Source organism: Staurois parvus, unplaced genomic scaffold, assembly GCF_062004578.1.
Source record: "Staurois parvus isolate SC_StPar_1 unplaced genomic scaffold, SC_StPar_1.0 ptg000081l, whole genome shotgun sequence".
Lineage (NCBI taxonomy): Eukaryota > Metazoa > Chordata > Amphibia > Anura > Ranidae > Staurois > Staurois parvus.
Genome location: NW_028317877.1, coordinates 4,871,530 through 4,894,697, shown reverse-complemented (window position 1 = coordinate 4,894,697; position 23,168 = coordinate 4,871,530). Strand labels below are relative to the sequence as shown.

The window sequence follows — 23,168 nt, the reverse complement described above, 5'->3', positions numbered from 1 at the left end:
AATGAACAAAGAACAATTTCCAAAATTTTGACAAAACTTAGTTTTATAGAACATTTGTTTAGCTCATTACATAAAAGTAAGGTTAAAATTATAGTGTCTTGAAAAAGTATTTATACACCTTGAAATTTTCCACATTTTGTCATGTTACAACCAAAAACGTAAATGTATTTTATTGGGATTTTATATGATAGACCAACACAAAGTGGCACATAATTGTGAGGTAGAAGGAAAATGATAATAAGATTGCCCTGTATTTGGCTCCATCCAACTACCCATCAAGTCTGACCAGCTTCCCTGTTCCTGCTGAAAAAAAGCATCCCCACAACATGATGCTGCCACCACATTTCAGGGTGGGGATGGTGACATGCATTTCTTTTGAATTTTGTGTTGCTATGCTGTCTCTCAGTGTTACAATACACCTACCATTCGATTTTTAGACTGATCATTTCTTTGTGAGTGGACAAACATTCAAAATCAGCAGGGGATCAAATACTTATTTCCCTCATGAACGTGCAAATCAGTGCATAATTTGTTAGACATGCATTTCTTTTGAATTTTGTGTTGCTATGCTAACAAATTATGCACTGATTTGCATGTTCATGAGGGAAATAAGTATTTGATCCCCTTCACAAAACATGACTTAGTACTTGGGGGCAAATCCCTTGTTGGCAATCACAGAGGTCAGACATGTCCAGTAGTTGGCCACCAGGTTTGCACACATCTCAGGAGGGATTTTGGCCCACTCCTCTTGGCAGATCCTCTCCAAGTTAATAAGGTTTGGTGGCTGACATTTGGCAACTCGAACTTTCACCTCCCTCCACAGATTTTCAATCGGATTAAGATCTGGAGACTGGTTAGGCCACTCCAGAACCTTAATGTGCTTCTTCTTGAGCCACTCCTTTGTTGCCTTGGCCGTGTGTTTTGGGTCATTGTCATGCTGGAACACCCATCCACGACCCACTATCAATGCCCTGGCTGAGGGAAGAAGGTTCTCACCCAAGATTTGACGGTACATTGCCCCATCCATCGTCCCTTTGATGCGGTGCAGTTGTCCTGTCTCCTTAGCAGAAACACCCCCCCAAAGCAGAATGTTTCCACCACCATGTTTGACAGTTGGGATGGTGTTCTTGGGGTCATAGGCAGCATTCCTCCTCCTCCAAACACGGCGAGTTGAGTTGATGCCAAAGAGCTCGATTTTGGCCTCATCTGACCACAACACTTTCAACCAGTCCTCCTCTGCATCATTCAGATGTTCAGTGGTAAATTTCAGACTGGCCTGGACATGTGCTTTCTTGAGCAGAGGGACATTGTGGGCACTGCAGGATTTCAATCCTTGTCAGTGTAGTGTGTTACCAATTGTTTTATTGGTGACTGTGGTCCCAGCTGCCTGGAGATCATTGACAAGATCCTCACGTGTAGTTCTGGGATGATTCCTCACTGTTTTCATGATCATTGACACTCCACGAGGTGAGATCTTGCATGGTGCACCAGACCTAGGGAGACTGACAGTTGTTTTGTGTTTCTTCCATTTGTGAATGATTGCACCAACTGTGGTCACCTTCTCACCAAGCTGCTTGGCAATAGTTTGGTAGCCCAGTCCAGCCTAGTGTAGGTCTATAATCTTGTCCCTGACATCCTTGGACAGCTCTTTGGTATTTGCCATGGTGGAGCGTTTGGAATCTGATTGTTTGATTGCTCCTATGAACAGGTGTCTTTTAAACAGGTAACAAAATGAGATTAGCAGCACTCCTTTTAAGAGACTGCTTCTAATCTCAGTTTGTTACCTGTATGAAAGACATCTGGTAGCCAGAAATCCTGCTGAATGATAGGGATCAAATACTTATTTCCCACATGAACATGCAAATCAGTGCATCATTTGTTAGACATGCATTTCTTTTGAATTTTTTGTTGTTATTCTGTCTCTCAGTGTTACAATACACCTACCATTCGATTTTTAGACTGATCATGTCTTTGTGAGTGGGCAAACATTCAAAATCAGCAGGGGATCAAATACTTATTTCCTTCAGTGTGTATATACATATATTATATATATATATATATATATATATATATATATATATATATACATACACACACATACATACACACATACATACACATATACACACACACAAGCAATATAAACCCATTCTCTATTTTTTGTAAATATTCCAGGTAAATAACTACAAATAAAATGTTATTTATTCCATTTTGTTCCTAGAAGTAACCATGACATCAATATAAATAGTTCTGCCTGGAACCTTTCATATACACAGTTCTCTCGGGACATTTGTTTTCATGCCTCGAGTACTCTGTAATGAGATATTTTCAGCTGCAATATCATACACCCAGGCTAAATAGGACAAAGGGAGGAGACGGCCTTAATGTTAGTCCTGGAGAAAGCTCTCTGCTACAGCATAATAAAAATGTTTCCTGGCCTCCAGATGTAGCCAGTATGAAAATATATCTTCCAGGCTTTTCAAAGTGTTCCTAGGTAATTTATGTCCGTGAAGGCTAGATGACTCACCTTATGACATTCTAAACACAACTTTTAGACTGAAAGCTTTATTTTACCACTGAGGAAAACATGTGTGGTCTATTTTAGCAATATGATATACAAGTATATTAAGAGATTCTGATATTGCTGAGAAGTGGAACAAATAAATACGACTGTTAGGCCAATGCTTTCCATTCTGTCTATACAGAAATCATGCTCCTGACCCAGCCATATAAATTAAGCCAAACACCAAGCAAATCGTTTTTTCTAGTTTTGGACAGAGTGGAGAAGGATTAGATCTTCTGTCAGGTTTTTATGACTATCTGATGCTCCATTAAAGAGATTTACCTTCACTTCCTGTTCTGCTCACAACAATTTCACTAGACAGGAAGTGAGGGAAAATCTGATACAAGGATATAGCAATAAAAAATTGACAGGGGTTCTATCATTCCTCTACAATAATAAAAGGAAGACATTTTTATTTCTGTTACTGTTGGTTAGTTTCCTTTCATCTTCCTTGGTACAACAGGATGTAAGCATAAATCTCTAACAAATAGGTTCCAAGGTGTGCTGGAGACATATTTTTTCTATCTTCTTCCCACTTCAGTCCAGTGAATCAAGGGTGACTTCACCCTTGGTCACATCCCCTTCTGATGGTCTGATGCTGAGCGTGTAGTGGCAGATATGATGAGGGGGAGCAGGTCTGCTCTGCCTAGTTGATCATGGCACTGCCAGCCAACCTTATCAACTTAGACTGCTCCATCTTGGACAAGGACTGCTAGTGGCCAACCACATGAAGATCTGGGGGTGCAGGTACCAGTTTGGAGTATTAGAGCACAGACTGCTCAGGGGTGACTGGCGAACCAATCACCTGCACATAAGAACATTAAACTTCTAAATTAACACAGAAAACACATACCTGCTGCATGTAGGTGGGTATAGAATTCCCAGTAAAATCTTGTCTGCATGATACTGTTATTATGGCATCTTCGGCACTGTGAGCAGTACATTTATAAGCAAAGTATGTTTACTCTGCTGATAGGAATCTGACACTGGAAAATCTCCCAGCATGTACAAGTTCCCGAATAAAAAAAGGAAACCACACCCTCTCTATATTTGGTTTTTTGCTCCAAGGTTCACATAGGAATTTTGACAAGTATCACAATCTGCATCACATAACAGAAAGCAGTACTTGGTAGTGATAACAAAAAGTCACATCAGACAGGACTATTTCCCAGGACTGCAACTCTAAAAGAAAAAACAGACTACAGCAAGAGAGGGACAACCTTCTAAGAAGAAATACTCAGGAAACACTGAACCAACTAGGGTTCAGAATCCCCAGATGGAGAGTCCTCCATACTTTACTCCTCTATCACAAAAGAGAAGACAAGAAAGAGAACATGTCTGCACTTCTTTCTGGCTTGCCCCATGAAAGCAAACATCCTGCTGAGTTTATTCTCTTTAACTCATTAAAGTGCCCTTCCCAGCTGTGCTCCCACCTCTCTGATCTTTTGGAAGACATTAAGCTTGCTGAACAAAATTGACAGGACCTGTGCCTGGACGAGTCAGTCCCAATCGGCTGAGAGGATATTTGTGAAATAACAGACAAGGTGTGCAGTTACTCAAAGGGGACTCACTTGGCTGCCAGTGCCCTTCCAACAGATGTATTCATATGACCCAAGTGCTACAGAGCCTGCCCTGCACCCCAATGATGGTGGTCACCGAAAACAGTGTCCTGCATTGCTGCTTAAAGTGCTGCCTGCTGAGACGCTGCTACTTCCGCCCGTATTTGCTACTGTATGCCGGCTTCATGCAGAATACCCAACCAATATAGCTGCTGACTCCACCCCATGTGCACGCCCTTGCCAACATGACCATGAACATGAACATGAACACCCGCCTGCCATTTAATGTAATTGAGCAGAAGGCATGATAAAATCCAAATAGCAGTCCCTGCAGAAGGTATAGTGAACATCCAGCTCAAGCAAAGCAATGGCTCAGGCATATCTCAGCCCTTGGTATACCCCCCCCCCCCCATGTGGGGGAACAAGAAAGGACATTCTAAACATAACAGGTAGCATAAAACAAGGTGACAGCACCACCAGGCTACAAAGGGACACTCAACAATCTCGCTGAAGGATCCTCCCATGAACGGTCAAGGATCCAATCTTCACCCATCATAGTGGTCCATGTCACTCAGGACTTTCAGGGACCCAATTTCCCTTTTTTAGTTTCCACTGCTCTGCACCTATATAGCACCCTATAGGAAAAACTTTAGTCAGGTATTACTGCGCAGGTTTCTGTGTAGGTCCAGTGCCAAACGGTCGCATTACAGGCAATCCCTTCATGTCATACTGTTCCATCGCAGCAGGGCCTGGGTACCATTCATCTGAGCATTACAGCTGTCGGAATGAATCCGCATAGCACAAATTTCCTGATCCCTACTGGAATCGTGTGCTAATCTGGCAATATCAGTGACCTATACCTTCAGACACAGGCGAAAAAACTGAGGCACTTCCTGTATGGGAGGGGATATATAGGGGAGGACTTCCTGTCTTTTTTTTTGCGAGTGTCCAATCACCTGTAGGTGACACATAACCTAGGAATAAAGAATAATATGGTAGCTTAGTGTCCCATGAATAACAATAGAGAAATAGCTTGTCACTGGGTAGGCAGAGCCTGCTGGGGAACTGAAAGACTAGCTCTCCATCAGATCCACTTTACTTTTGTTCGACAGCGCATAGAAGTGTGCAAATTCAAAAGCCGCTAATGGAGTTAATAGCAGCTATGAATCCGCCCTCTGCTGTGAACTGTAAATCAACAGATAGGCAAACCTAATGGGGAACTAGTCTCTCAATTCCATAAAAGGCTCCATCCAGCTCCAGTGTGACAGGCGTAGTGACTGGGAAGGGAGCATAATGAGTATGGCACTGATAAATTCATGTACCTATCTCTGACAGGTACATGAATGAAGCAAAGCTCCAATATTTTTGGTGCTGTGCCCCAGCAGAATTCTTACAGTAGTCTACCACATTATGAATTCCTCAGATCGAGTGGAATTCTCTTTTTTTTCCTTTTACAAACTAGTACACAATAGAAAAATGAAGAGAGGAGAAATGAACAGGTATAAGGAAAGATGAAGGTGGACCGGAGGAGAGAGAGGGCATACACTGCATGGGACCAGCGAGGTGGTCATTGGTTATACACTTAAAAGGGCTGGTAATGTATAAATAAATTAAATACATCATGATTTATGACTTTTATATAGTTGTGTACTACCAAACACGATTTTTAACAATGAAAGTTGAATCTGGCGTTAGGCAGGTGTTGAATCTGGTACCATTAAAGTCTCGATCTATGGGGTTTTTTTAGGGGGGGACTTCGTATTAGAAAAAAAATGCTAATAAATTTCTGTTCAACAGCCAAACTTAAGTATAGGTCCTCTTCCATACTCTAGCAAGACATAAAGGATATGTAAACAAACTAAGCAGGCTCATTAACCCCTGTATGGCCACCCAAAGCATATTTGCGGTGGCAAAATCATGGACTTTAACCCCCACACGCCACATATATGCTTTTCTGAGCGGCTAATGTTTATGTGCCGAGAGCGCACTCACTGTGCGCCCTCAGCGCAAAGACCAAGCTTTCACAAACATCTCTAGGTTTGGACTAAAGGTCAATAGCTGGAGGGACTGACTTCCGATCATTTGACCACTGTAACAGGGGTCACGTGACTACCAATCCTTCCCGCCCCTGGGTGTTCAGAACAGTTTAAAGGGACACCAAGGTAGGCAGAAAAGGGTTAAACCAGTGAAAGCATTTTGTTGTATCTGTTGAACTTATCAGAAATCAGCTGTTGAGTTTACATGATCTCTGTTTCTGCTGAGTATTATCAATTGCTATTGTTCCCAGCTCTGAGGACTATAAAAGACTGTCCTTTTTTACTGAGACGCAGAAACGGGGAGATTACTGTAGTCCTGTTTTCATTGTCCTGATATAGTAGGGTGAGTGAGTGTTGTCATCCTAGGACAGGAAGGGTGTTACTGACAGGACGGAAGAATCACCAGGTAAAAATGAAGGTTAAAAACCCTTGGATAAAGAAAACGAATGCAGCCACCACATCAAAGAATGGGTAAGCTTCCATTTTTGTTCAACATTTAGATACACTTACAAAAAACAATGTAAATATTTTAAACCATTACCAACAAAGGAAAGCCATCCGTGAATATTCGGTAAATGTTGAAGGATACCGTAGGTAACCCTTGTTAAATACTTACACTGTGTACTCCAAGTACTTTCCACACAGTAAAACTGAGAAGTCCCACTCCACACCAGGCATACAGCGAACCCCAACCTAAAGCTCTCAAGGCAAGAGATGCACCACTTTCTGGCAAGGAAGCTGTGGCAGTGGCACCCTAAAAAACAAACACATTAACCCAAACCATTAATATATATAATATTGAACTTTCGTTCACATGTAAAGATAAGCCCAATCCTAGGCAAATATTTGTAAGCTGAGTTAGATTGGACATTTAAAGAAAGTCTGTTTCCTTCCCTATGTAGTCACCAGTATTACTGCATACAGTACATTCTTGTGATCTACCCAATTACCATAAAGTGACCAGTTTGACCGTGAAAGGGTTCTATTGCCTGTGGGGCATTAAAGCTTCTAAAACAGAAAAAGCAGGACCAGATAAAGAAGGGTGGTGCGGTGGCACAGGAGCCAGACGTCATGAGCAGCTATCAACATTCAGACGCACTTAGCACTACTGTACAATCCAAGGGCATATGGCAGGTTCACTTGAAAGGATAATCTACTTACTAAAGTATCTATTCTGAGCATTTATGTAATGAACGATACTTCACTAAAATGCAGCTCTCCAGAGATCATCATTGTACATCTGTTATACAGTTTTTGTATGATATTGCCATTGTGTATCTGTTTTTCTGGTTTTATTTCTCAGGGTATTTGTTTAATTATTTTTGTTCATGTTACAATCTGTTGCATTCATTGTCATTTTAACTGAATATGTCCAATCAGTCTGCGCTCAATAGTTTTCAGAACGCTGGTTCGATTTTCACATTGATGTTTGTTTTCTACCATAGGTAGTCTAAACAGGAGCAGAATGAAAACATTTTCTCAATAGAACAAAATTCTAACTTCAAATGTGGTTTTTGTTCAGGAAAAATTGTACATATTGTATTAAAATCTGATCAATATGTCTGGGATTACATCCAAATAGCAGATCTGGATGACATTTTAAAGTGATTATAAAGCCTTAACATTTTTTATCTTAATGCATTCCTTGCGTTAAAGTAAAAAGAATTTTAGGTAGTAGTATCTTCCCTCACCGCCCCCCCTTCCTTACACTTACCTGAGCACTCATTCAATCCAGTGCTGTCCCTACCTGCAGCGACTCTCTACCCCTTACTTCCTGGTCCCACTGGCTTTGCAGAGGCTGCGGTAGACAATAACTCCCGCTGCTGTCAACCTAAGCCAGTGACAAGTGACCAGGGAATCCAGCAGTCAGTCTCTATAGACGCAGGCAGCAGGGCTAGAAAGCTAGTCCACACAAGTGGCCCCATAAGAAGCAGCTTCCTGTGGGGGGCACTCACCGGAGGGACATTCTGTACAATTTCATTGCACAGAGGAGGCAAGTATAAACCTGTTTGTAAATACAATTTTTGTTTTTTTATCTCTAATGTTTCACCCTCTTCATGACCAGGCCAGTTTTCGCTATACGTTGCTGCACTACTTTAACTGGCAATTGTGCAGCATGCAACACTGTACCCAAATTAATTTTATATTTTTTTTCCACACAAATAGAGCTTTCTTTTGGTGGTATTTGATATACAAATGAAAAAATTCTGAAAATTGTGAAAAAAAATATTTTTTACTTTCTGCTATAAAATGGGTGCAATTAAAAAAAAATGAATTAAATTTGTTCATAAATCTAGGCCAAATATATATTCTGCTACATGTCTTTGGTAAAAAAAAAAAAAAAAAACAACGTGTATATTCATTGGATAGCATAATCATTATAGCTTCTACAGACGATGGTATATATACTGTACTTTTTATTTATTTTTTATGCTAGTAATGGTGGCAATTAGCCACTTATAGTGGGACTGTTATAGTGCGGAGGGCAATCTGACACTAACTGACGCTAAGTGGGAACGGACAAAATGACACTGACATCTCCAGTGACACTAATGCAGTGATCTGTGCTAATAATATACACTGTCATTGTACTAATGACACTGGCTAGTAACATTTAGGGGCAATCAAAAGGTTAAATGTGCGTCTGTTTACTTTGTGTACTGTGTGTTGTTTATACTAAGCAATGTGCCAGTTTTTACTCCCTGCTTTGCAGGGAGAAAAAAAACGCACATCGCTGCTGTATGTAGGGAGCTCTGTGCTTACCAACACAGGGCTCTCTTCTGTTATTTGCTCTGCTGATCAGTGGGTTCTGGCCATATATCATTGGCCTGAGACACACTGACCGGCATGTCCTGTGGGAAATGATAGCACAGCGTGGGTGGTGGGCGTGCATGCACTACCTGGAAAAGAGCCAGATCACATAAAGGTAAATGATCCCGGACAGAGGGACAGGAGGTCAAGAACTGGTTAAAAAACAATCACCTAAGGGTATTCGAACAAAATTAGTTGACAAATGGGGGTTTATTTACTAAAGCTGGAGAGTCCAAAATCAGACTCCCTTCTGCATAGAAACCAATCAGCTTCCAGGTTTCATTGCCAAAGCTTCATTGAACAAGCTGAGGTTAGAAGCTGATTGGTTTCTATGCAGAAGGGAGTCTGATTTTGGACTCTCCAGCTTTAGTAAATAAACCCCTCGATGTCAAGAGAGAATATACTGACAAGAATTTTCGTATGATCATTCGTAGGAAATTCTGCTGGTGTATGGTCAGCTTTAATGTCCAACTCCTATAAGCAAATCAGTCAGGTTTTTACAGCATTGCATTGTAAAGTTTTAATTTATTTTTCCCAAAGACAGCTATCTTTAAACAAATTCTCAGAAAAAGAAAATCACTGAATCCCATGAAACCATAGTTTATCTGGAGATGCATAAAAAAAATCCTTAGAAAAGAAAATTCCTGTCTGGACCCTAGAGGCAAATTACTGCCATAAACAACATTTTACTGTATTTCTAGAATTGAATGCATTCCTTTACATGCTGTTCTTTTAGGAGATCATCCAACCATTTTTGTAAGAATCTACCGTATCAGCTACAATCAGTTCCTGGCTGCGACCCATTTTCACAGCTGTTACTTTAAAGAAAACTCGCAGCTTGAAGATCAAAACCTCTTTTTTCCAGTAGCAAGGGAGCCATTTGTATTTCGTGGCTTTAGGGTCTGTTCAAGTAACAGGTTTGTGGCACATTGTGCTGCATTTTTCAGTGGAGGCAAAATACATCAACATTAGAAATCTATTGTTTTTGGAAGGATCAGTCTGCGCATTCTAATTTTTTGTGCATTGATCTGAATTTTTCCAGGCATATCAAATAGGGAAAATTATGTCTCTCTCGCACGCATTCTCAAATCTATGCCTCTTAAAGGGTTATTTCACCTTTCCAGATATTATGTAACACTGTACACCCTCCCCACTCTATCCCATCCCCAATTTCTGCTGGACTTACTACTGTAGGTGTTGAGCTGTCAGTACCCATGCAGCCAGTGCAGCGGTCAGGGTATTTAACTGGTTCCTGTCTGGCCTATTGTACAATGACTGCCGGGCAGGACCTCTCTCGTTCTGGGAAGACGTCATATGAAGTCCTCCCATTCTTGGCACACAGCACAGTGGGACACAGCACATCATTGATCAGGGTAAAGAGCCAATGATGTTGGCTCTTTACCATGTGATCAGCTGTGTCCAATCACAGCTGATCACATGTAAACAAATGTGAGTTATCGGCATTTGTTTTCCTCAGCACTGTCACTGTCTAAGGAAAGGAATGCTGATAACTGGCTTTCCTGTGACAGGGGACATTTGCATTGATAATCAGGGCACTGATGATCAGTGCCCCGATTATCAGTGCAACATATTAGCACCCATCAGTGCAGCATATCAGTGCCCATCAGTGCAGCCCCATCAATGCAGCATATCAGTGTAGCCTCGTCAGCGCGCAGCAGTCCAGCCTCGTCAGCGCGCAGCAGTCCAGCCTCGTCAGCGCGCAGCAGTCCAGCCTCGTCAGCGCGCAGCAGTCCAGCCTCGTCAGCGCGCAGCAGTCCAGCCTCGTCAGCGCGCAGCAGTCCAGCCTCGTCAGCGCGCAGCAGTCCAGCCTCGTCAGCGCGCAGCAGTCCAGCCTCGTCAGCGCGCAGCAGTCCAGCCTCGTCAGCACGCAGCAGTCCAGCCTCGTCAGCACGCAGCAGTCCAGCCTCGTCAGCACGCAGCAGTCCAGCCTCGTCAGCACGCAGCAGTCCAGCCTCGTCAGCGCACATCAGTGAAGAAGAAAAATTAATAGAAACAAGAAAAAGGTGGGGGGGGTGTTTTCAAAATTATCTATGTTTATTTAGCAAAAAAATAAACACTCCAGTGGTGATTAAATACCACCAAAAGAAAGCTCTATTGGTCTCAAAAAATTATAAAAATTTAATTTGGGTACAGTGTTGCATGACCGAGCAACTGTCTTTCAAATCATGACAGCACTGAAAACTGGCCTAGGCAGGAAAGGGGTGAGAGTGATTAAAGTGGTTGTAAAGCTCAGACATGAAATATGAACAAAGCGTATCCCTCTATAGTGTGTACTTGTCTCAGCCCATAGCTTTAAGTGTAATTTCTGTCTGCTGCATCATTCCTCTTCTATCAGCATGAATTACTTCTAACAAGTTTTCCTGACACCAAGAGAAAAAAAAATGGTGACAGGGGAGGGACCTCCAGCAGATTGAGAAGGGAAGACTGCATATAGACAGGTACAACTTATGCAAGAGGATTTGTTTACAGCACTGACTGATCAGAATTGCTCTGATCCGTCTCAGAAGCTCTGCAGAAAGAAGGTGCTTTCAGGGGGGGCGGTAGGGGTGGAGAGGATGTACAGTGTTAGTTTACCTTTCCATTTTTTCTTTGGTGAACTAACCCTTTAATACAAGAAAGTGTCTTGCTAGCTTTAACCACTTCCTGTCCGGACACTTTTACCCCCTTCCTGTCCAGGCCAATTTTCAGCTTACAACACTGTATCTAAATGAAATTATTATAATTTTTTTCAAAGAAATAGAGCTTTAATTTGGTGGTATTTAATCATCACTGGGGTTTTTATTTTTTGCTAGAAAAATGAAAAAAGACTGAAAATTTTGAAAAAAAACATGTTTTTCTTAGTATTTGATACTAAATTTTGCAAATAAATATACTTTCTTCATAAATTTAGGCCAAAATCCATTGTGCTACATTTTGTTGGTAGACATAACCCAAATCAGTGTGTATTATTTAGTCTTTGTGAAAGTTATAGAGTCCACAGACCACGGTATATATATTTGATATATTTGAAAATGTATCAATCCTGATGCACGGACTACCTATATAATTTCTTGGGGCCCTAAAATGCCAGGACAGTACAAATACCCCCCAAACGACCCCTTTTTGGAAAGTAGACAGTCTGAGGTATTTAATGAGAGGCATGGGGAGTTTTTTGAAGTTGTCATTTTTTGCCAATTTTTTAAGGAAATGATGAAAGTAAAAAAAATTATTTTTTTTTTCCCACAAAGTTGTCATTTAACAAGTTCTTTCTCTCACACGGCATAGGCATACTTGCAATTACACCCCAAAACACATTCTGCTACTCATCCTGAGTATGGCGATACCACATGTGTAAAACTTTTTCACAGCCTAACCACATAGAAGGGCCCCACATCCAATAAGCACCCTTAGGCGTTCTAGGGGCAAAAATTACACATCTAATTTCTTGACTGTCTATCACAGTTTTGGAGGTCCTGGAGCACCAGGACAATTGAATTACCCACAAAATGACCCCATTTTCGAAAGAAAACACCTCAAGGTATGTTTTAAGAGGCATGGGGAGTCCTCTGAAGACTTCATTTTTTGCCACATGTTTTTGGAAAATGTGAAAAGAAAATGAAAATGTATTTTTTTTTACGCAAAGTTGTCAATCTATGAGATATTTCTATTACACAGCATAGGCATACTTAAAATGATACCTCAAAACGCATTCTTTAACTCCTGCTGAATATGGCAATACCAAATGTGTGAGACTTTTTCACAGTCTGGCCACATAGAGGGGTTCCACATCCAATAAGCACCTGTTAGCGTTCTAAGGGCAAAAATTACACATCTAATTTCTTGACTACCTATTGCCGTTTTGGAGGTCCTGGAGCATCAGGGCAATGGAATTATCCACAAAATGACCCCATTTTGGAAAACAAACACCCCAAGGTATGTTTTAAGAGGCATGCAGAGTCTTCTGAAGACTTCATTTTTTGCCACAAGTTTTTGGAAAATGCGAAAAGAAAATGAAAATGTATTTTTTTCTACACAAAGTTGTCAATCTATGAGATATTTCTAATACACTGCATAGGCATACTTAAAATTACACCCCAAAACACATTCTCTAACTCTTCCTGAATATGGTGATACCAAATGTGTGAGACTTTTTCACAGTCTGGCTACATAGAGGGGTTCCACATCCAATAAGCACCTGTTAGCGTTCTAAGGGCAAAGATCGCACATCTAATTTCTTAACTACCTATTGCTGTTTTGGAGGTCCTGGAGCATCAGGACAATGGAATTATCCATAAAAAGATTTTGGAAAGCAAACACCCCAAGGTATGTTTTAAGTTCTCCGTCACTCTCATCTGTCATACTCAGAATTTGAAATGCCTCCTCGCTTGTATATGATTTTTTGGCCATATTTTTGACACTGATCAGGACCCACTGGTATGGCAGTGATCAGGCTGGTGTTGCAGTGAGGGACAGATATCTGGCTGCAGTTGGTTCACACTAGTCACTATTGGGCAAAAATCAGAGATACAGTGAGGTGGCTGGCAATGTTTTGTGAGTGTGTGTAAACTCTGTGCAAAGGCTGAAAATTACTCACAGTTAGCTGTACTGGATCTCTCTCCTCACAGACGATGGCAGTGAACAGGATCCACTGGTGTGGCAGAGATCAGGGACACTTTATGAACAGGCACACTGTAAGGTGATCAGGGACACTGATTGGGCCACTGTATGGTGATCAGGGACACTGCTGGGCCACTGCGGTGATCAGGGACACTGCTGGGCCACTTGTGTGGCGATCAGGGACACTGTGGCAATCAGGGACACTGTGGCGATCAGGGACACTGCTGGACCACTTGTGCGGCGACCATGGACACTGCTGGGCCACTGCGATGATCAGGACACTGCTGGGCCACTTGTGTGGCGATCAGAAACACTGCTGGGCAACTGCGGTGATCAGGGACACTGCGGTGATCAGGGGCACTGCTGGACCACTTGTCCGGCGATCAGGGACACTGCTGGCCACTTGTGTGGTGATCAGGGACACTGCTGGGCCACTTGTGTGGTGATCTGGGCCACTGCAGCAATCAGGGACACTGCGGTGATCAGGGACACTGCTGGACCACTTGTGCAGCAATCGGGGACACTGCGGTGATCTGGGACACTGCGGCGATCAGGGACACTGTTGGACCACTTCTGCGGCGATCAGGGACACTGCTGGGCCACTGCGATGATCAGGACACTGCTGGGCCACTTGTGTGGCAATCAGAAACACTGCTGGACTACTGCGGTGATCAGGGACACTTCGGTGATCAGGGGCACTGCTGGACCACTTATCCGGCGATCAGGGACACTGCTGGGCCACTTGTGTGGTGATCAGGAACACTGCTGGGCCAATGTGGGGATCAGGGACACTGCTGGGCCAATTGTGTGGTGATCAGGAACACTGCTGGGCCAATGCGGTGATCAGGGACACTGCTGGGCCACTTGTGTGGTGATCAGGAACACTGCTGGGCCAATGCGGTGATCAGGGACACTGCTGGGCCACTTGTGTGGTGGTCAGGGACACTGCTGGGCCACTGCGGCAATCAGGGCCACTGCGGCGATCAGGGACACTGCTGGGCCACTTGTGTGGTGATCAGGAACACTGCTGGGCCAATGTGGGGATCAGGGACACTGCGTGGGGGCGATCAGGGACACTTGTTGGCGATCAGGACCACTTGTGGGCGATCAGGGCCACTTGGGGCAATCAGGGCCACTTGGGGCAATCAGGGCCACTTGGGGCAATCAGGGCCACTTGGGGCAATCAGGGCCACTTGGGGCAATCAGGGACACTTGTGGGGGCAATCAGGGACACTTGTGGGGGCGATCAGGGACACTTGTTGGGGCGATCAGGGACACTTATTGGGGTGATCAGGGACACGTGGGGCAATCAGGGCCACTTTAGGGGCGATCAGGGCCACTTTAGGGGCGATCAGGTGTCACTGAGGTGGAGGGCAGTTAGCTACAACCCTCTTCTTCGCTGTTTCTCCTCTCACAGACAACTCCGAGAGAGGAGAAGGAGGCGGAAGCCGCACCATGCGGCTTTTGTTTACACTTAAGCTGTGTCCTTATTGGACACAGCTGATCACATGGTATGGGACCGATTTCATTGGTCCCATACCATGTCACGTAATCCACCGTGTCCGTCGGACTCGGCGATCATCGGGCTCGCGGGTGCGCGCTCTAGGAGCCGCGCACGAGCCTCAGATACAAGGTGCCGTTTAGAGACGGCAACCCGCTCCTGTAGGTGTCCCGTCCTGCCGTTTATAAACAGCGGCCGGACGGGAAGTGGTTAATAAGTGAGTCAAAAATTGAAGTGCCACACCATGACACTGTAGTCCAGATAAAAATTAATGCTAGCGTAAAATCAGATAAAAAAGTGCATACAGAGCCAACATGTTTCGGGGGCTAAGCCTTGCTCTCTTCATCTGGGTTTGAAACATGGTGAATGGTGTGACTTGGTAGTGGTTACTTAGTTAAAAAGTTCACCTCTGAAAGAAAATTGCCTAAGCAGTCAAGGGGGCCCAGTAAAGACAAGCTCTGCAGCTTTCAAAAATGTTGTATAATATAATTTCCACACCTGTGGACCATATGCGTAACCCCACAGAAACCTGGCTGAAAAACTCCTATAGATAGCTTTGCCCTGTCCTGTCACTAAGATGCTGCAACTGATAGATGCTCACACTCAGCATCACAGCAGCGAGCGTTTTTCTTGGTATAAAGAGAGCTGCAACTACCTTGCAGTTGATATGAACAGTTATGTCTCTATCTCTACAGCCTCAGCTGCACAAAATGAATAGACAGGAACAGCTATGTAAAGAGCTTCCCATTCACTCACAAACTGAAGCATAGTAAACACAGTTTATAAATGAGTTAGTGATCCAAACCAATCACTAACGCTGTCCATTCAGAAAAGGAAGGGCCAGTAAATACCGTTTACCAGTCCCTTCTCTGCTCTCCATCCTGAAAGCATCCCTTGCAGCAGCTGACAAGAGAGGGGAAGCCGGCAGAGCTGCAGGGGACAAGGAGGGGCCAAGAGAGTACACAGGGGCCCAGGAGCAGCAGGACCTGGATAAAAGGGGCGGTGGGGTAGGACACGGATAAAAGGGGAGGTGGGGGCAGCATATAGAGGAACTGATCCCCTCCATTTTCCACCTGCAGCCACTGAATCCCTGCAGGAGGGAGAGAAGAAGAAGCAGGCTTTCAGTGCCTTCAGGAGGGAAATGAAGGGCATTGGTTCTATATGCCAAACCCACCTCCCCTCCTATCCAGGTGTAAAGGGGAGCTGCATGGGGCCAGGTTGCAATTGCGCCCACTGTAGCTATACCCCTGATCACAGTGGGGGATGGGGGGGGGGTGTAACATGTCTGTATTCAAGTGGTTGTCTTATAAAATGTTGGTGTTACAGGGTATCCTGCATGCGTGCACCAATACATACCTTACTGAACCAGTGAGGGCTTTTCTTCTTTGCAAGGGAGAGTGTTGTACCAAAACCTGCGAGCATTCCTGCTGTTGCAACAGTGCCAAGAAAAATTCCTCCTGTTATAAAAAAAATAAAAACTGGATATAATATACTATATGAAATTATGCTTCAGAATCATTTGTATTTCCAGCAAATTTCAAGTCAGACTAGGTTTCGGCCTTTGTCTGTATAGCTGCTGCATTTCCATTGAGTAAAACCAGCCACAGATGGATCGAATCTCAACCAGTTTAATCCATCTACGGGCAGGCTGGTTGTACTGAAGTCAATTCATCAATCGACTTCAGTACAACCAGCCTGTCAGATTTATTTTCCATGCGATCACTGCTGGCAGCTATAGCCACCAGCAGTGATCATTGTTTTCTGCCAGCAGGGAAGACTCCCTGTCAGCAGAACACAATACCACTGCGGGAGAGATTCCCCCCATCAACACTGACTGTGATTTTCTTTCCTTCCACCCGTGCAGTATGTTATTCCCACTGGAAAACAACATTTCCTGTCACATAATTTTAACCCCAATCCGAAGCAATACCAGCATTTAGGGACGGATATGTACCTCTGGACACAGAAAGGGTAACTTAAGAAAAGTGGAGCAGTTGTGCATGGCAACCAATCAGCTTCCATCTTCACCTTGTTTAGTTAAGCTTTAAAAATTAAAGATAGAAGCTGATTGGTTGCCATGCACTGCTGCTCCAGATTATGTCTGCTCGAGTTTTCATAAATTCCCATGCAGACTGTTGTCTGCAGTCCAGGGGTGCGTATCTGTCTCTAACCGCAGATAAGCATTCCATGTGACTGATCGGAAACACCTGGCCGTACTTATCGCAAAAATACACTGAAATGGGTGGTGTAAGACTCTAAACAGCTGTGTACATGAGCCCTTATGCAGGCCATACATGGATCGAATTCCAAACAAATTTTCTTTAGAAAATCTGAATTTTCGTACATTTTGTAATCCAATGGTGCCACCACTGATTTCAAAATTCGACCAACCAAGCCTTCAATTTCACCTCGTGTTGCTACAGAAAAGAATTTTCGTGGCCAAGAATTTTTTTTTTCCAGGTCACAGCTCATGCTCATTTCTTTGTTGCTTATATTTCCCGCACGATTCTCTCATCATTGATTCGAAATTTGTTCGTTTTTCAAAAAATTTGCAGCATGCCCAATCACTCATATTTGATGGTCACATGAAAATTGGCCATTTATGTGACCCACTAATAGTGCGAAATTCAAATGAAAATTCTTAGAAAAGATTTTCCACAGAAAATTCTTTCAGAATTCGACCCATGTATGGCCGGCTTTAGGCTAGGGTCACAACTCACGTGTTAAAGCTGAACTTAACTCTCTCAATCAACATTGACTATTTTCACCCTTATAGAAGCGGTAATCGAGTGCTGGGAACAATATATAAGCTGCTAGCATAAAATGCAACCTCTAAAACCCAATATAAGAAACATAAATATGTAAATATGCAGCGCTAATAATTAGAATAAAATCAAATAAATAAAAGATTGCACAATATCATATTACAGTAGCTGAGTCCATTAGTAGTGGTACAGTAAAGTGTGTATGTGCAAACATTCATAAATCTGCAATAGAGGAAAATCTGTGACTTTTGTGCTCGTGAAGATGGACAAACATTGCACTAACCAGATAGCGCAATTAATGCCCATGGAGCAAATAAGACCTGCTCCTGGTACTCTGGACATGTAATACCATAAGGATAGGTGTCATCAGCGTGTAGGCCACTAGGTGTCATCCATCTAGGTATACCCTCTAGTCTTCAAATATGCCAATCACAGCCACCAGGGGGAGGATCACACACCAATCCAGGTCACAGAGAACCTTCAAAAACGGGCTCCCAAGGAAATGACGAGCCCAGAGAAAGCTTCCAATAGTGCAGTAGGTCTTTAATTCACAAAAATCCAGCATATACAGATTAAAACACGAACTTACATCCGAATCCAATATGGCCGCCGGGTGTCATTCAGGATGGCCTTGCGGTGTATGCACAGTAGTCAGGGGCACCTCCTAACGCGTTTCGTGTCCTTACACTTCCTCAGAGGGGCTCTCAATCAACATGGACTATTTTCACCCTTATTCTGCTAGCATTAGTAAATAGTTAGGAAAGTATATTATATTTACATGTCTTAAACTTTTTTTTTTTTAATTTCTTCAGATACATCCTGGTGTCCAGGCCTAAGCAAATTATATCATACGTCCCAGGAGTCTGCAGGAGGGGTTCTCTCAGCTAAGCACATCCTCCTGCCTGCATGCCTGAGCTAAGGGCAGATGGATTTGAAGAAGTAAATGCTCCATGAATCATTTGCCCTTACTCAAGATGGCCACTGCCAGAAATGCTAAGGGTGCTTTTCAAAGTGATTTATCAGCAAAAGAAAGCATGGAGACATGAATGGATAGGCGAGTTTGCTTTGAATATTAAAAATGTATTAGATAGTGTAGTTCTGCTTCAATGTGTATATATTCATATGAACAAGCTGCCTAGTGCCGCATAATGCACTAAAAAGGTGTGTGTACTTTTTTACAGAATGCAGCGTTCCACAATGTATGGTAGTGCGTTAGGGCTCAATCACACGGGTGCTCAGCTCTGTACAGTGTGAGCAGCCTTTTGTTTATTTCTCTATCCTAGCTGAGCTGTGTGCAGGCCACCCATCTTAGTGAATGGACACAGCGATCACAGAGCATGTCCAATGTGCGCCAAGGGGCACACAGCAGGCGGGTTTCTGGGAGGATGTCCTCCCAGAACTGAAGGACCGTGCTGTAGCTGTCTTTCAGGTATAGCATGGTTGGGAGGTGGGTTAACAGCACTGCAAGCGCAACGCACGTTTGTAGCGCATTTCTGTAACACATGGAAAAAATGCTAATTTTATGTGCTCTTTTTTTTGCACATTTCAGAAACACTAAGTGTGAATGGAGCCTTAGGGCCGGTTCAGACATGAAGCGCACAGGAACACAGTCTGCACGCCTGTGCAGCGCGACTTTCAGCCCATTCACTTGAATAGGTTAAAATTGCACTGTGTCGCACCAAAAGTAGCACATGCACTACTTATTAAAAATGCACTGCTCCAAATCGGTACTATGTGATCTGGTGCAGGCAAACGCACTGCATTTGCCATCAGCATTTGGGGTGTTAAAGGAGAAGTACAGTCAAAGCTCATTTGCAGTTTGTTCTGATAAAGTCCGCTGTTGGCTGATGCCACTCAGCCGGTCCAGGCTGGAAAAAGAGCCCAACCGCATAGTCGGGATCAACCCAGGAGCCTGGTTCGGCACCTGGCTCAGCGATCCGCCGAGAGCCCGAGCCAGCTGCTCCTGCCCCCTCCACAGCCCAGTGAGTGCAGGAGATGCAGAGTAGAGATTAGGAGACTGACATTCCTGGCTCTCTGTTCAGAGCGGCGGGGGGGGGGGGGGGGGGGGGGGGGGGGAGATCTGAGCGATCAATGGTGTCTAAACGCTCTGTTCTCGCACTCAGAGCCGGCAGGGGACAGATCCAGCATCCACCTAGGTGACTATAATTGAAAAAAAGAAAACCCATACTTCTCTTTTAACCTCTTGGCGTCGAGCGTATGCAAATTAGCGGCCCCACTGGACTGGGCTTTATTCCGTGGGGCCGCTAACTTGCGTACCTGTCTTTGTGCACATGGCGTGCTCCCAGCACAAAGACCAGGGTGTCAGTGAGAGCCCTGAGTCCCGTTCTAATGATCGGGTCCTCGAACTCCCGATTCCGGGTCACATGATCGCTGTGAAAGCCTCTGATTCAATATCACAGTGATCTGTCACTGTTGCCCCCCTTGTTTTCTCCCCCTGAATGGAGGAGAGAGATACATTGTATCACTCTGTCCTTTCAGTGAGAAAAAAAGTGTTTGTAAAAATAAATACATAAATAAAAATAATAATAAAAAAATTTATAAAAATACCTAGATCAAGGTTTGATCTAAGTCAGTGCCAGGGTTAGTGTTTGGGACAAGGTCAGGATTTTTTAAAATGATTTTTAAATTAGTATCAGTGTCAGTTAATAGCTGGATAATAAAAAATAAAAAAAAATGCTTACTATTGTTTCTGGGTGGTGCTACGGGTACAAACAACACTTAACAGACACATATGTGGTATCGCTGCGATCGTCAGAAGCAGGAGGAATTATTTTGGGTTGATTTGGGTGGTTGGTTATGGTAGTAGCAAGAAATATACAGCTTCAAAAAAAAAAAAAGTTTCTTTTAGTATTTTGGGTCAGTTTTCCTTTGATAACAAAACAAAATCAGGAGCTATCCATTACCATTTACCACCAAATGAAAGCCCAATTTGTCCTTAGGCGTGAAGGAGTTAATATAGACACCCGCAGCAGATCGCACGGCTGTGTTGTGAGCAGTGTGGGAAACGTTCATGGCACATGCCTTTCTCACGATGCATTCTGCTATGAACCGGCTCGTATATACTGAACTCAGCGGCTAGACCAGGGGTGGGCAAACTTTTTGACTTGAGGGCCGCAATGGGTTCATATATTGGACCCGGGGGCCGGACCAAGAGTAGATGAATGATGTGTAGTACTATTCCCCCCCAAGTAGTAAGCCAAGTCCCCCGTGTCAATTTACTTACCTTTGCTCCGCACGTTCCTCTCGCCGTGTTCCCGCGCCGTTCCGGTCTTCAGGGCGGACTGTGAGAGGAGCCTAGCTCCCCTACACACATCCTGACAGCCAATCACTGGCTATCAAGATGTGAGTGGCAGCGAGACTGGCCAATCATTGCATTTGAGCGCGCTGAATGATGCAAATGTTTGCCTGCCCTGGCTGGTTTTTTTTTGTATCACGCTCCGCGGGCCGGATTAAAAGGTCCGCTGGGCCGTAGTTTGCCCATTGCTGGGCTAGACTCATCCACCTCACCACCCGCTCCACCTCTGCCACCCCCCTCTGCCTCTCCCTCCACTGGCTCCCGATTGCCCAACGCATCAAATTTAAACTTCTAACCCTGACCTACAAAGCCGTTTACAACACTGCCCCTGACTACCTCACCAACCTGATCCCCAAGTACCGCCCTACCCGTACCCTTCGCTCCTCACTGGACCTCCTTCTATCCTGCTCCCTGGTCTCCTCCTCCCATGCATGACTGCAAGACTTCTCCAGGTCCTCCCCCATCCTCTGGAACTCACTGCCCCAATCCATCAGACTGTCGCCTTCCCTCCCCACATTCAGGCGCTCCCTCAAAACCCATCTCTTCAGGGAAGCCTACCCCACCCTCACCTAACGGCCATTCTCCCTCTTTCCTCCCACCCCTCAGCCACTTCCTACTGTACTATTACCCCCTCCCTCCTAGATTGTAAGCTCAGAAGAGTAGGGCCCTCGTACGTTGTTTGTTATTGTTGTACTGTGCCATGTATTGCCCCCCCCCCTATTGTACAGCGCTGAGCAAACCCTTTGGCGCTATATAAACTCAATGTAATAATAATAATATACTAATCTAAGGCCCCAATCAGACCACCAGGTCTCCTGACCAAATGTTTATTATTTTTTTTTTTGTGCGCAGCACACAATAGGCAGGCTATTCTTTTTAACGGGCTGCCCTCTGCGCCACAAAAAAAACACCTGCACCTTCATGCGTTTTTTGCTGCAGACGAAAACGCACATTTTACGGCTGTATCTGACGTTCGGACAGCACAGTGGCTAAATGGTTAGCACTTCCGCCTGGCAGTACTAGGGTCGCTGGTTCGAATCCCAACCATGGCACCTCCTGCCTGGAGTTTGCATGTTCTCCCTGTGCCTGCGTGGGTTTCCTCCGGGTACTCTGATTTCCTCCCACACTCCAAAGACATGCTGGTAGGTGAATTGGATCCTGTCTAAATTGGCCCTAGTATAAGAATGTGAGTTAGGGACCTTAGATTGTACACCCCTTGAGGGTTAGGGACTGATGTGAATGTACAATATATATGTAAAGTGCTGCGTAAATTGACAGCTATATAAGTACCTGAAATAAAATAATTAGAATGAAATTGCAAGCGCAAGGAGTGATTTTTATACGTTCAATGAATGCACAGATGTGAATGGAGCCTTAGACCTTCTATTCTGTGACAGTATACAATCCAGCCGAGGACTCCGGAAATCGCCTATTTATTCTACCAACCAGAGGCTGCCTAGGAGGACTGGCATCAGACTGCAATCTCTGTATATCAGGGTTACGGACGGAGAAAGCTCAGCACCTTTTATGAGAAGCAGCTTGTCCCCCGGGGTCACCTGTGCTCCGTATTCCCCCTCCGTGTCCTGTACAGGCGCCGGTTCCTCCATGACATCCCGGAGAGGTGACAGAACACGGCATGTACGGGGACACGCTCAGCATAACCCCGCCCCTTCCTCTACCAAGCACTTCCGGTTCACTGACGCCTAGGCCAGGACTGTGTAGAGGACTTGACAGTCAGCTGTGCTACATAACTCCTCCATTTGTGTCATCTCTTAGTTCTAGTCCCTGTAATAACACACTATAATACACACATGTGGGTTTTTGACTATTACTCATTGTGTTGGTATAGAAATGAAAGTAGAGGAATAAAAATAGAAATAAAATGTAAATATTGTAGCTGTATAAGTCCAGGGATCACGTGTTCACAAAGTGCGCCCAAAAAAAAAAACCGCATCTTTTTGCAGATACACTTATACTGCGATGCTATTGTTAAAGCGGAG

General features: G+C 44.1%; 1 protein-coding gene across 1 annotated transcript in view; it reads right to left on the bottom strand.

The window, feature by feature from the left end:
• TMEM242 (transmembrane protein 242) overlaps window positions 1–22,847 on the bottom strand; it is a 54,706-nt gene extending 31,859 nt beyond the window's left edge. The window contains exons 1-3 of the mRNA XM_089669743.1: window positions 22,691–22,847; window positions 16,444–16,544; window positions 6,775–6,912 (exon numbers count right to left, since the gene is read on the bottom strand). Coding sequence (XP_089525869.1) covers window positions 6,775–6,912; window positions 16,444–16,544; window positions 22,691–22,775 — 324 coding nt within the window. The 5' untranslated portion in view covers window positions 22,776–22,847. The remainder of the gene's footprint in view (window positions 1–6,774; window positions 6,913–16,443; window positions 16,545–22,690) is intronic.
• Between the last annotated feature and the right edge of the window lie 321 nt (window positions 22,848–23,168).